The sequence below is a fragment of the Astyanax mexicanus genome, chromosome 7, assembly GCF_023375975.1.
Source record: "Astyanax mexicanus isolate ESR-SI-001 chromosome 7, AstMex3_surface, whole genome shotgun sequence".
In the NCBI taxonomy this organism is placed as follows: domain Eukaryota; kingdom Metazoa; phylum Chordata; class Actinopteri; order Characiformes; family Acestrorhamphidae; genus Astyanax; species Astyanax mexicanus.
In genome coordinates, this window is record NC_064414.1 from 35,983,967 (window position 1) to 35,997,085 (window position 13,119).

Sequence of the window (13,119 nt, forward strand, 5' to 3'; positions counted from 1 at the left end):
ACAGTGACAGTACACTTGATCTACTTTAATGAAGGACTGATTAGATTAACTAGGTGTTGAATGGCAACAGGCCTGTCTTAGGGAGAGGTTTGACAGTGGTTATTATGCCAACAAGGGCTGCAACTAATGATTATTTTGGTAGTCAACTAATCTGACGATTATTTTTTCGACTAGTCGATTAGTCAACGATTATTTCTGCCATCTCTAAGAACGATAGAAACAGCAGAACATGAGATTTAAATGCCATTTAAATATCTGAACATTGTTTAATTGTGAAAGGTACTGATATTTAGTGATTAAATATGTAATCTGTTTTGTTTAGGCACTTTTGGAGACACAAGCTAAGTTAAGTGTAACCTGTGTGAGTGAGTCATTTACCCATCTCTCATTGCGCTTCTGTCTTCAGCACTTTGTGTAATGCGGTACAGTTACAAATAAACGATTAGTCGACAATAAAATTTTTAGTCGACAAATTGAAATAATCGACATTGTTGATTATATCGACTAATCGTTGCAGCCCTAATGCCAACACATACACACACTCTTAAAACACCGCAATTACAGTTTTATCACTCGTACGCTCATTGACCATTGAGCTTTACTTATTATTCTCTCAAAAAGTGTGTGTGTGTGTCTGTGTTTGTGCACCTATGTGTGTGAGCATCTGTGACCATGCGTGGACATGTGTGTGTGCGTGTGTGTGTGTGTGTGTGTGTGTGTGTGTGTGTGATTGAGCAGGAGTTCACAACCTGCACATAAAAGTAGGAAGAAAGCTGATAAAGACTGCAGGGCTGCAGGGTGTGGAAAACGCTGACCTCTCACATAGCTGACCCCGCACACACTCTTTAAGTTCTGTAGACTCAGTCAAGCCTCCCAGCTGGTACACACACACACAGCTGCACGCACACTCACTTCCACTTAACTATTAAATCTATAAAATATGTCTGTCTTTTACTCGTTCCCTCTTTTATGCGCTAAGCAGAGAAAATTGTATTCCATCAGAGCAGAAATGAGTAATGTTTCCAGACCCGGCAGTTCTGTGGCTGTAGAGAAATGAATGAGACGTCTCCGCCCCTCCTCTGCCTGATGATGTGGACTTGTGCTGCACTGGGTTAAACTGGCTGTGTGTGGGTGATTGGAGACAGGGTTAATGACTGCAGGTCAGAGTGGAGAGGATTTTGCTTTGACAGCTGCGGTGTCTCTGTAGGAGCAGTGTGTGTTGGGTATCTGAGTGAGCCTCTGATTGGTGTCCATGCAGAACATGAGGCGGACCAGTTGTGTGCAGTGATGGACAGAAGTTTTATAGGTAAAAAAACTTTCCTGGGTCTTTTTTTTTCAGAACCATTTGCTTCACTTTAGACAAACTTTTAATATTTTAAATCATGTTATATACAGGCATTTAAATGTAGCGGTAGGGGTCTTGTCCATTTACTCTTACTGGTGCTGGAATCGAACCCTAGTGTGCTATTGTCAAGGCAGTGTTTTTACCCATTATGCTACACCAACCGCCAGATAATTTCTTTAAAGTCCAAGTTAAGCCTTGGATACATTAGACAAGTTTAATGTCAGAGCAAATTATAAACAGACTGGACATATTACACTACACCACTGTTTTTTAACATTTTTCTAGAATCTGAACCAGTATAGAGCACACACCACACACACAACTGGACATGATTCCAAACACGTCTATATTCCTCCCGTTACCTAGGAGATTCAGATGCCAACATGGAGGTGCACAAGCTTGCTGCCGCTGTTGTTTGTTGAGTTGAGTTGGGAGACGTAGTCAGCATGGTCTCCAAATTTTACATGAAGAGCTGGAGCTGGACTACAGTTGCTTTAAATGTGCTAAATTTACGTGATAAAACTAAAGATTAGAATAACATTTAGAAAAAAGTATCTTGGTTCTCCAAACTATCATTGACCATCAGTAAATTTTGCGTTTCATTTGAAAATCAAGGGATCAGAGTCTGGAGGAAAAGTGGAGAGACACACAGTTCAAGCTGCTTGAGGTCTAGTGTGAAGTTTCCACAATCAGTGATGGTTTGGAGAGACGTGTCATCTGCTGATGTTGATCCACTGTGTTATATCAAGTTCAAAGTCAGTGCAGTGTTTTGTTTTCCCACAAAATCTTACAGCACTTCATGCTTCCCTCTGCTGACAACTTTTATGAAGATGTGGATTTCATTTTCCAGCAGCACTTGGCACACTGCCCACACTGCCTAAAGTACCAATTGGTCTTATATAATATTCTAATTTTATTGGGTTTTCATTGGATGTAAGCCATAATCATCAACAATAAAAGAAATACTTAAAACACTTAAAGTAGATCACTCTGTGTTTAATACAAACATATATAGCATGCGTTTAATAGGTGTGTCACAATTCTCTAAATCCTCGATTCGGTTTTATTTCCGTATCTAGGGTCACGATTCGATTATCGGTTTTCTTTTTTCTTTTTTGTTTTTACAGCAGAGAGGCCTATGCCAGTTTTAGATTAGTCTATGGTCAGTCATTGGTTTGATTCATCAAATTTACAATATCTACAATATTCGAAAGGTGGGATTGATATAAGTGATGCAAAGGGATACAAGTGATCTGTAATACACCACATTAGGCACTAATGGTCAAATTTAAATAATTTAATTAAGATATATTTGTAATGCATCTAGTGGCTTTTTTGGTAGCAGCAGTGTGCGCTATTAAAACAGCAATGTGCAACATAACAAAATAAATAATAAAAAAAATACAGGAACAGTCATGTACAAAATAATAGAACAATTAGAGCCTTAACAAACTGAACTCTATCCTACTATAACAGTTAAACATGAAAATTAAGACTTTAAGACTGTTTTGGCCCCTGAGAATGACAATTTTTTTTCTTTAACAAAGATATATTATTAACTTTATCTGAGAGAAAGATGCTCCTTAAAATACCAAAACTATTAACATATTTAAGGCTAGACAAAAAACTGTTATTTTTATATTGTTAAGGTTTTCTTTAAGAAGAAGGAGAAAGGGCTGCTCTTTGAGAAATCATGACACCACTAGAGTTTAACATTTTGAACTGAATTACTGAAATAAAGTAACTTTTCAATGATATACAATTTTTTTTAAATGCACTAGTGCACAGGTAATAGTACAAAAGTATCCAAACACTCCTTTTATTAGTGAGTTTGTCTGCTCTACAGTGCACCCATTACAGAGTTTGTTGTAGATATTTTTCTGAATATTTCTGTGCTTCATTATTCACTAACTGACTCATCTCTGAGAGTGAGCGTGAGTGTGACACCCATATCTGATGACGCTGTTTAGCGTGTTTACACCAGGCGGGCGTTTTACACGCTTCACTCAGGCTGTTGCATAAGGTTTCTGCAGAATCCCTGAGAACTCCGCTGTTCCAAACCGTGGCCGATCTGAGCCGGACATCAGCAGTGTGTTAAACTGTGATGGGTAGCTTCATTTAAACGCATTACAGAATCCTCTTATCTCCCACTGCTGCTGCCCGGCTTCATCTGCAGGTCTTCAGGAGGGCACCCACCACCACCAGTCTTCCCCATTACCACCCAGTTACTGACGTCAGACCTGTGTGGGAAGACATGTTCAGACCTTATTACCACTTGTTAGCAATTTCCCACTGACCCCAGCTCTGAGTGGAGCCAGAAGCGGCAGTGTGTTGAGCAAGCGGCTGCAGCTGCAGTGAAAACAGGAGTGAGTGTCCAGACCTTTCTGCTCAGACAGAACTGAAGAGGGCTATTAGGAGCTCAGGCCAAATCAGAGCCAGATGTCTGCAGGCTATTTGTACACGGCATTCAATAACTCACGCAGCAGCTGTTATAACTCAGGTGATATTGTGTTTTGGACAGTGGTTTATTCACTTAATATTTCACATTAATCAAATGGAAAATGAATTATCTTATCTGTCCTGTCAAAGAGGCAAGGACTGACCTCGTCTGGGCTTTACCTCTCTTCTCTTTCCTGTCTCTTCTCTTCCATTCTCTAATCTTCTCTTCATTTTCATTCTCTAATCTCCTCTTCAGCCTTTCCTTCTCTTTTTATCTCTTCTCTACACTTCAGTGTTTCATTCTCTCCTTAGCCCTTTATTAGCCCTCCTCTATTCTATTTGATCCTCCTCTATTCTCTTTTCTTCTCTTTAGTCTTTTCTTTTTTTTAAGTCTTTCTCTTCTATTCTCCTCAGTCTTTCTCTTCTTTTCTCTTCAGTTTTTCTCATCTTTTCTCTTCAGTCTTTCTCATCTTTTCTCTTCTGTCTTCCTCATCTTTTCTCTTTTCTTTCTCATATTTTCTCTTCAGTCTTAACTTCTTTTTCTCTTCAGTCTTTCTATTCTTTTCTCTTTAGTCTTTCCTTATTTTCTCTTCAGTCTCTCTCCTCATTTCTCTTCAGTCTTTCTCATCTTTTCTCTTTAGTCTTTCTCCAATTGTCTCTTCAGTCTTTCTCCTCTTTTCTCTTCAGTCTTTCTTACTTTTCTCTTAAGTCTTTCTCTTATTTTCTCTTTAGTCTCCTCATTTCTTTTCTGTCTTTCTCATCTTATATCTTCAGTCTTTCTCTAATTTTCTCTTAAGCCTTTTCTTATTTCCGCTTTAGTTTTTTTCTTCTCTTTTCTTTAGTCTTGTTTTTTTTTAGTTTTTCCTTCTCTTTTGTTATTTTAGGTTTTGTCTATTTCTCTTTTCTCTAAAGTCTTTCCCTCTCTTCAGTCTTTCTCATCTTTCTTTTTTCTTCAGTCTGTCCTTCATTTTGAAATTTTCTTCTGACTTATCTTCACTTCAGTCTTTCTTCCTATTCTCTTATCTTCTTTCTCTTCTGTTCTTGTTCCTTCTCCTCTCATCTCTTGTGTCTCTCTCTCTTCTCTTCAGTCTTTTATTCAGTCTTCTCTTCTTTTTTAGTCTTTCTGTCTCCTCTCTTTTCTTCTCTTTAGTTGTTCTCTTCCCATCAGTCTGCCTTCTTTCTCTTATGTCTTTTTTCTTTAGCCTTTCTTTTTCTTGTATTCAGTCTTTTTTCTTCATTCTTTCTTTTCTCTTCAGTCTTCCCTTCAGGTTCTATTCTGTTTCCTTCTTTTCTGTTTTTCCTTTTTTTTGACATTTCATTATTTAGCATTTTCTTTCCTCCCTTCTCTTTATGTATCTTATCTTGTCTTCTCTTATCTTCTGTTATCTTCCTTTCTTCTTCTGTTTATTTTGTGTGTATGTGTTTGTGTGTGTGTGCATGTGTTAGATTGCAACACTGCCCTCTAGTGTATTTTGTTTGGCCATGCTGTTTGCGGTTGTTGCCGTGCTGTAAACATATTATAAATACATATAACCTGTTTAATGGAAATCATGGAGTTGGTGGTGTGTTTTGTCTCGCTGTGTGCTGAGTATCTATATTTTCTATGTGCATTTTCATGATTTTGTTAGAGGAGACTGAGAGAAACGACGAGGAAGAATATATCACAACACTTAACTGTAGAAGAGTGTGTGTGTGTGTTTGCCTTTGAGGGGTTAGGTACAGGGCAGACAGGCTACGTCTCACTGGCAGACAGACAGAGAGAGATCAGTTGAACAGGTGAATGGTGTCAACATGGCCATGACAGCTGTTAACACACATCACTGCTGATGGACATTCACACACTTCACACACATACAAACAGTTCATTCACTCTAGTTACATTATCCACCCGCTATCCAAAAGCTTAACAAAAAAGAAACCTTTCAAAAGAGAGAAAGAGAAGGAGATGGTGGTGGTGGGGATTGAAAAAATAGAATTGAATCAAGTACCCTGAGCCTAGAACAGAAACAGTAGAGAGAAGAACAGCAGTGCCTGGAAGGAACTGTGGTTTTAGTCCGTTTTCCGCAGCTCAAACACACATTTGCACTTACAAAAAAGAACACAGAAGCATTCAGAACAATGCCGCTGCTCCGGGTTGATCTGTTTCTGAAAATAAATAGACTCTTATTTTTCCTTCTTTACCTCAGGCTGCCACTGCTAATGGCCTGGTGAGGGGGTGGGAGTGTTTTCTTTTTTTTTTTTTTTTTTTTTTTGGTCAGCACTAGAAATACACACAAGTAGTTCACCAATTACTTCCTAAATAATCACCCATCATTTCAACTGATACAATTTCATATCACTTCAGATTCTCAGATGGTTTGTGTGTGGACTCATACCAGAAATCTGGATAGGGTAATTGGACTGACTTAAAAAAGTTGACCAGAGACTGATATTTTTATGTAATTGTGCAAAGTGTAGAGGCAAGCAGGAGAAAGAAAAAATATCTTAGTTGATAAAAAGAATGATTGAGTAACTTATAAAGAATGAAGCCAACATGGAAGTAGAAACGTAAAAGAGACTGAATAAAAGAAAGGCTCTGCATTGATTTCAAAGTGTGTAAAACAGAAAACTGTGTATACTATTGTTCTTGTCGTCTGTAATTCGATGAATAAAAATTTTATGCAGGTATTGGCTGTTCCATTTTCTAGTAACTAGGTGGCAGTGGTAGTTTAATACCTGGGTTTGGTGGGCAACCACTGTTGGGCCCCTGGCTGCCCACTGCTCTGGGCATGTGTACTCACTGTATCACTGTGTGTGTGTGGATGGATTAAAAGTGGAAGCTAAATTTCATCTAGTCATCAAGTGTGGTTAATATAGTATGAACTTCTTCTTCACTAATTGGCTGATATTAGTGAGTATTAAACTATTTAACATTATTCAAAAGTGTGAGCACTAATGCACACATACTTTATTATATATTATTAGCATTACATGCTTAAGATGCAGTTTGAACATATACTGTATGTGTCTACCATGTTGTAACAATGCATATTAAATGGTTAAGTACATTTGTTACTGAAAAATATGGCTGACATAAATAATAAAAGAGAGCAGTGCTATTATGTGACCTGCGTGTTAACAAAATTAGGTAAATTATGTGTTATTTTCATTTGCCTAATATAGCCCCTGATTGGTCATATTTATCATTGGCAGAAGCCGAGCGCCTTATACAGCAATCAGTGAATGTTTGGATCTGATACCCTGCTCTTATCTCTGCTGGACAGTTACTGGTGGAGCTGATTAAAAGGGAAGTCATTGCCTCTAATGGCAGGTTCAGATTCAGATTCAGTCACTGCTCCACTTTCTTTCTCACACTGTGCCCAGCTTTCTGTGGCTTTGATGGATGGCAGGGCTTGGTCAGTGCCCTGAGCGAAGTGGAGCGTGACTAAAGCTCGGTGTGGGTGTCCTTAACGGTGTCAATCTTCTGTTTAGCCGGGGCGATACAGATCAGAGTTTTTTCATAGGTTCAGAGTTAGAGCGAAGGAAGCCTTTCATGCTGGGATGATTAAAGAGAATAAACTTGTTTTGTTTTTGTGTGTTGATTCTTGGCAGCTTCATCCTGGTGTTCGGCTGTCTGGTCCTGTCTGTGTTCTCTACCATCCCGGCTTATATGGACCTGTCCAACCACTGTCTGCTAATATTGGTGAGAGCACGCTTTCCACACCTCAGCACATGCAGCAAGATATCACACAGCAAACTAGCTAAACAAAAATGACAGAAAAGTAACTCACTCAAATGCTCATCATTTCCTCATGAAAGTGGACATCATTATTACATCAAACTAATCAGTGATAAATAAAAAAAAAATAGGCAAAAGTATTGGGATGCGTGATTACTGTTTCCTTCAACATTAATAAAGATCACCAACCCAACTCAACATCAACTCATTTCAAATGTATTGGGTGAGCATCACCATCATTCCAGAAAACCCAGTTCCACTGCTCCACAATAGGTCCATCTTCTAGGTCATTTGAGGTTAATGCATTGTTAGAATGGGTTTTTCGTTTTTTGATCCAACATTCTAACTTCAATGAATGCATTAAAATCCTCACAGCAATCTTCCACAATGTAATAGTACACCGTTTCTGGACAGTTACTCCAACAAAATCAGGTTACTGTATTTTTCGCACTATAAGGCACACTGGATTATAAGGCGAACTATCAATAAACGTCTATTTTCTGGTCTATTTTCATACATAAGGCGCACTGGATTATAAGGCACCTTTTAAAATATATTTTAAGGAACTTTTATTTCAGCAAGTCTCACCGCTGGGTGGTGGTGGGGGGTAGCTAAGTTAAGTAAAGCTAAGGTAAGTAAACTAAACTGTAATATAAAAAAAGACTTTCTTTTAAAGTCAAACGAGTGCTGGATATTAATCTATACAGATTTCTGTCCTGAAAACTGTTTATTTGGGGTGAGTAAAGCGCTTTCGCTTATTTACAGTAAGCTTATAATTACAAATTTCTCCAGCACTAAGGATAATGCCACCCATCATTAGCTAGTGGTTCGTCCCACGTAGCTTTTTTTAACACGGTAAACATGCAGACTACAGTCAGATATACTCACCTCTGAACGGTAAAAGAGCTAGCTCTTAGCACGGTTATAGGCTAATGCTGCTCCAGCAGTGCTAGCCGGGGTTAGCAGCAGGCTACAGGGCGATAATACACACCTCTGAACGAGGAAAAAGCGATTAGCGGCTAATGCTAATACTGCTCCAGTCCAGTGCTGGAGAACTAAACCGAAACTCCTTTATAACGCTGTACTTTAGCAGAGTGACTTTACTGCACCTTACAACCTAACTGGTGAAATTAATACACAGGGCACACCAGATTAAAAGGCACACTGACGAGACGAGAAAATTAAAGGATTTTAAGTAGTTCGCCTTATAGTGTGAAAAATACTGTAAACTTTTGTAAATAATTTTGTCCAGGTATATACATATACCTAAGTTTTGTATGTCCATTATATTTATCTAATGTTCCCAATACCTCATTTGACACCAATGCTCTGCTATCTGATATGTGTTTTGTTATGTTTTTAAAGCTGGCTTTCAGCTCTGCATTGTTTTATTAGTGAGTGCAGTTGAGGTAATGAGGGTCAACCCCATGGTGTCTCTGTTGGATTTGTGTATCAGCACCTCAGAAAGGTCAAGGGTGGCTTCTCTCCCACTGATGGGAAAACAGACAGTCCCCCTGTGGGATAGACTGAGCACTGGGAAAGCACAACGTGTTGTGACAGTACTCGCACGTCATACTCAGGTGTCACTGAATGCCAAAGAAACCCCTACCCCGACCTTAAGCTGAGATCCTACAGAGAGGAACTGCTGGAACATGCAGACAATGAACCGCACACAGTCTCAATGTAGCAAAGGCTTTATAATTACTTCTAAATAGTCTTTAAAGTTTCTTTATAAATACTAAAAGGTTGTGATTAATTTACTTTGTTAAGTTATGTTCACACAGGAGGTAAAAATTGCCCAAATCAGATATTTTTGTAATGTAAAGTATGTGACATACAGGGGTTGGACAATGAAACTGAAACACCTGGTTTTAGACCACAATAATTTAGTGTCCCGGCGGACAGTTCTGGTGAAAACAGGAGAGTTGAGGTGCACATTGAATTCTGCTGTGATTTGGGCAGCCGTGGTTTTATGTTTTTTGGATACAATCCAAACATCCCTTTCAGACAGCTTCCTCTTGCATCCACAGTTAATCCTGTTGGATGTGTTTGGTCCTTCTTGGTGGTATGCTGACATTACCCTGGATACCGCGGCTCTTGATACATCACATTTTGAACTCTGGTATGTCACCCATAAAGTTGTGTGCATTGCAATATTTTGAGCAAAACTGTGCTCTTACCCTGCTAATTGAACCTTCACACTCTGCTCTTACTGATGCAATGTGCAATGTGCCACCAGGTTAGCCATGAAACCTCCCACACTAAAATGACAGGTGTTTCAGTTTCATTGTCCAACCCCTGTAGATGTGTGTTTGTGTGGTTGTGTGAGCAGCAAGAAACACAAGGAATTTAATATTTTTAATTCCTTTCACTTCAGTATGTGGTATTGAAAATACCACAGGGTCACAGGGCACAGCTGCAATATAAAATGAAAATAAACATTAAAATCTAAGGTTAAAGGAACCAAGGGTACAAAACAAAAAACAAAAATGTGCACTTTTACATCAAGCTCCAACACTGTATCACTCCGGTGATTCTGGCAATGATGAAACCGAAACTTCACATGAAGCATTGCTCTTTTGCTCTTGTGCATCAGTTACAAAGTGAAGACTATTCAGAAAAATGTGAGATACTGATCACATTATAAAGATTGTAATTAGATTTGGTGAGAAAATCAGATTTGGGCGACACTTACCTGCTGTGTGAACGTGGCCTTAAAGTATCTTAGAGAATATGAAGCCTGTATAAATGTCTTATTGACTGTCATTATACTTTACTTTTAACACAATTTAAGGTGCAGTGTTGTTCTCGAATCCTGTCTTAGAAATCCAGGGTCAGAGCACTGGCTTAACCATGATACAATGACCCTAAAGCAAAGAGAGTGACGAGGAGTGTAGTGAGGAATGTTAAATGTTAAATATCCTGACAATTCTAATATCTAATAATTAATCTTGCCTTGGCCTGGGTTCAACTTCCCAATCTCACTCGCAACATAATATACAGCACAGTACATAACCTCACAGCATGTACAGATGTGGGTGTTCCCAAGCTTTCTTAATGATCAATTGCTACCCCATACTGCTACCCCATATCAAAAAATACTTCCAATAGGATAGAATAACAGAGTGTACATATATACAGCTCTGGAAAAAAAATAAAAGAAGCATCTAAAAATAATGAGTTTCTTTTAATTTACCAAATTGAAAATCTCTGGAATATAAACAAGAGGAAGATGGATGATCACAAGCCATCAAACTAAGCTAAAACTGCTTGAATTTTATGCACCAGGAGTGGCATAAAGTTATCCAAAAGCAGTGTGTAAAACTGGTGGAGGAGAACATGCCAAGATGCATGAAAACTGTGATTAAAAACCAGGGGTATTCCACCAAATATTGATTACTGAACTCTTAAAACTTAAATATGAACTTGTTTTAATTTTATTATTTGAGATCTAAAAGCTCTGCATCTTTTTTGTTATTTAAGCCATTTCTTATTTTCTGCAAATAAATGCTCTAAATGACAATATTCTTATTTGGAGTTTGGGAGAAATCATGTCTGTACTTTATAAAATAATACAACAGTGTGGTCTCTTAATTTTTTCCAGAGCTGTATATGTAGGTACGTAAAATTACATTTAAAAATTGTAAAAAAAAAGTATCTGGTCCAGAAAACGAGATTTGAAAGATATTTCCCCAGGTGATGTGCGTGTGAGCTGGGCACAGGTTGCAGGAGGAGTGCTGAGTGCTGGAGAAAGGAGCTGCTAGCGTGCCGCAGCACTGTCAGCTCTGCTGTAATGTTCGGTACTGACAGATGTTTTAATCTGCAGAGAGTCGCGTTGAATCCTGCCGGATTTATCAAACAGTGCAATTAGCAGGGCCGGCCGCTGGCACTGATGAATGAGCTCCAGGGGTAATTACGCTAACTAGATACTATTACTGGCTCCTGCAGCGCACGGCAGAGGCCTAGCTCAAACTGCACACTCAGGCTTTTTTTTACTGCGCAACTGTTCACTGTACATGATATCAGACCGAGCGCACTGTGCAATGCTGTGGAGACGTCTGGTGCAGTTTTTCTTTACTGTTTTGTAGCGTTTTTGAAACTTTTTCCAAAAGACCATTATAATGAAAAATAAGCCTTGTCCACTATTTTAAGAGCTTGCACACACACAAGTCATGTTCTCAATATAGTGCCATAGAAAGCCATTTTTTGCAATGTTGTAATCATAATTATAATATGTTACAGTGTTTTAAGACGTTGAAGATACATGTAAGGTTTTCTGCAAGGGGTTAAAGACTTTTGATAGAGGTTATATGAAGAGTTTGATTCCAAAACGCGATAAACGCCCTTTAAAAAAAAAATGAGTTAGAGCCAGAATCAGAATGTTATGTGACCACTCTTGAAAAGCCAATATTCAATTTTCATCAAAACGCCACATCCGCCGTGTAATACTGCCCTGCTTTCTCTCTTTCTTTCCAAAACGTGACAAACGCTGGTCTTGATTTCCCGCAGAACGCCACATCTCCCCTCATCCAATCACAGGGCAGCATTCCACGAGCTATCTAATGTAAACATCATAGCACGCGCCCTGTTGAGCCGGCCGGCATTTCATGTAGCCTACTTTCACTTTCGTTTTTCACTCTCAAAGTCCGCGAAAATGAACGGTTTTGATGGTGTAGAGGAGCCTGTTCGTGTAGCAGTTATTGGAAAAAAGAGAAAGCCATCAAAAAAGTCTCATGTACCTGAAAAGGTAAAGAAAATGAGGCATTCAGGAGGGGGGAAAATGCCGGCTGTCATCTGCAGTTCACACACACACACACACACACACACACACACAATACACACTATACTACACCACACTACACTACACTACACTACAGCACATGAATGTAACGTGATTTTGGGGATTTTATTGTCTTAATGTCTTGTTCGTTAATGAAATTTTGCACTTTTTCAAAAAGAAATGTTTTGAAATTTGTGTTTTTAGGCCCAATGGTCAAACTATTATATCCAAATGTGCAATTTACTGTTATTTATTATTGTATTTTGCACATTTTCAGTAAAAAAAAAAATTCTATTGATGCCAAAGGATATATAAGACATTTTGAAAAAAAAAACATGGCATGGATTTATTGCGTTTTGCGAAAAAACTAATTATTTTTTAAGATAAATCTTTAAATATTAAAATCTTGATTTGATTTTTTTGTGTTATTTTAACCTTATTATGGTATTTGATAGTTTGAAACAGAAAACGGTGGTTTTCAGCCTACCACTTTCTTGCTAAAGAAAACCCTTTTTTACTCAAATTGATTAAAATGGATTTATAGCGTTTTGGAACCAAACTCTTCATATACATGTATACAGCTCTGGAAAAAAATAATTACCAATTTGAAAACCTCTGAAATATAATCAAGAGGAAGATGGTTGATCACAGCCATTAAACCAAGCTGAACTGCTTAAATTTTTGCACCAGGAGTGGCATAAATTTATCCAAAAGCAGTAAGCGTGTAAGACTGGTGGAGTCTTACACGCAATATGCATGAAAACTGATTAAATATTTCACCAAATATTGATTTCTTAACTCTCAAAACTTGATAAATGAATATGAACTTGTTTTCTT

The 13,119-nt window shown here is 38.2% G+C and overlaps 1 protein-coding gene across 4 annotated transcripts in view; it reads left to right on the forward strand.

Annotated features, from left to right (window-relative positions):
- kcnq5a (potassium voltage-gated channel, KQT-like subfamily, member 5a) overlaps window positions 1-13,119 on the forward strand; it is a 180,609-nt gene that overhangs the window by 120,462 nt on the left and 47,028 nt on the right. For all 4 annotated transcript variants that reach the window (XM_049481327.1, XM_049481328.1, XM_022684693.2 and 1 more), the window contains exon 2: window positions 7,376-7,466. In XM_049481327.1, coding sequence (XP_049337284.1) covers window positions 7,376-7,466 — 91 coding nt within the window. The remainder of the gene's footprint in view (window positions 1-7,375; window positions 7,467-13,119) is intronic.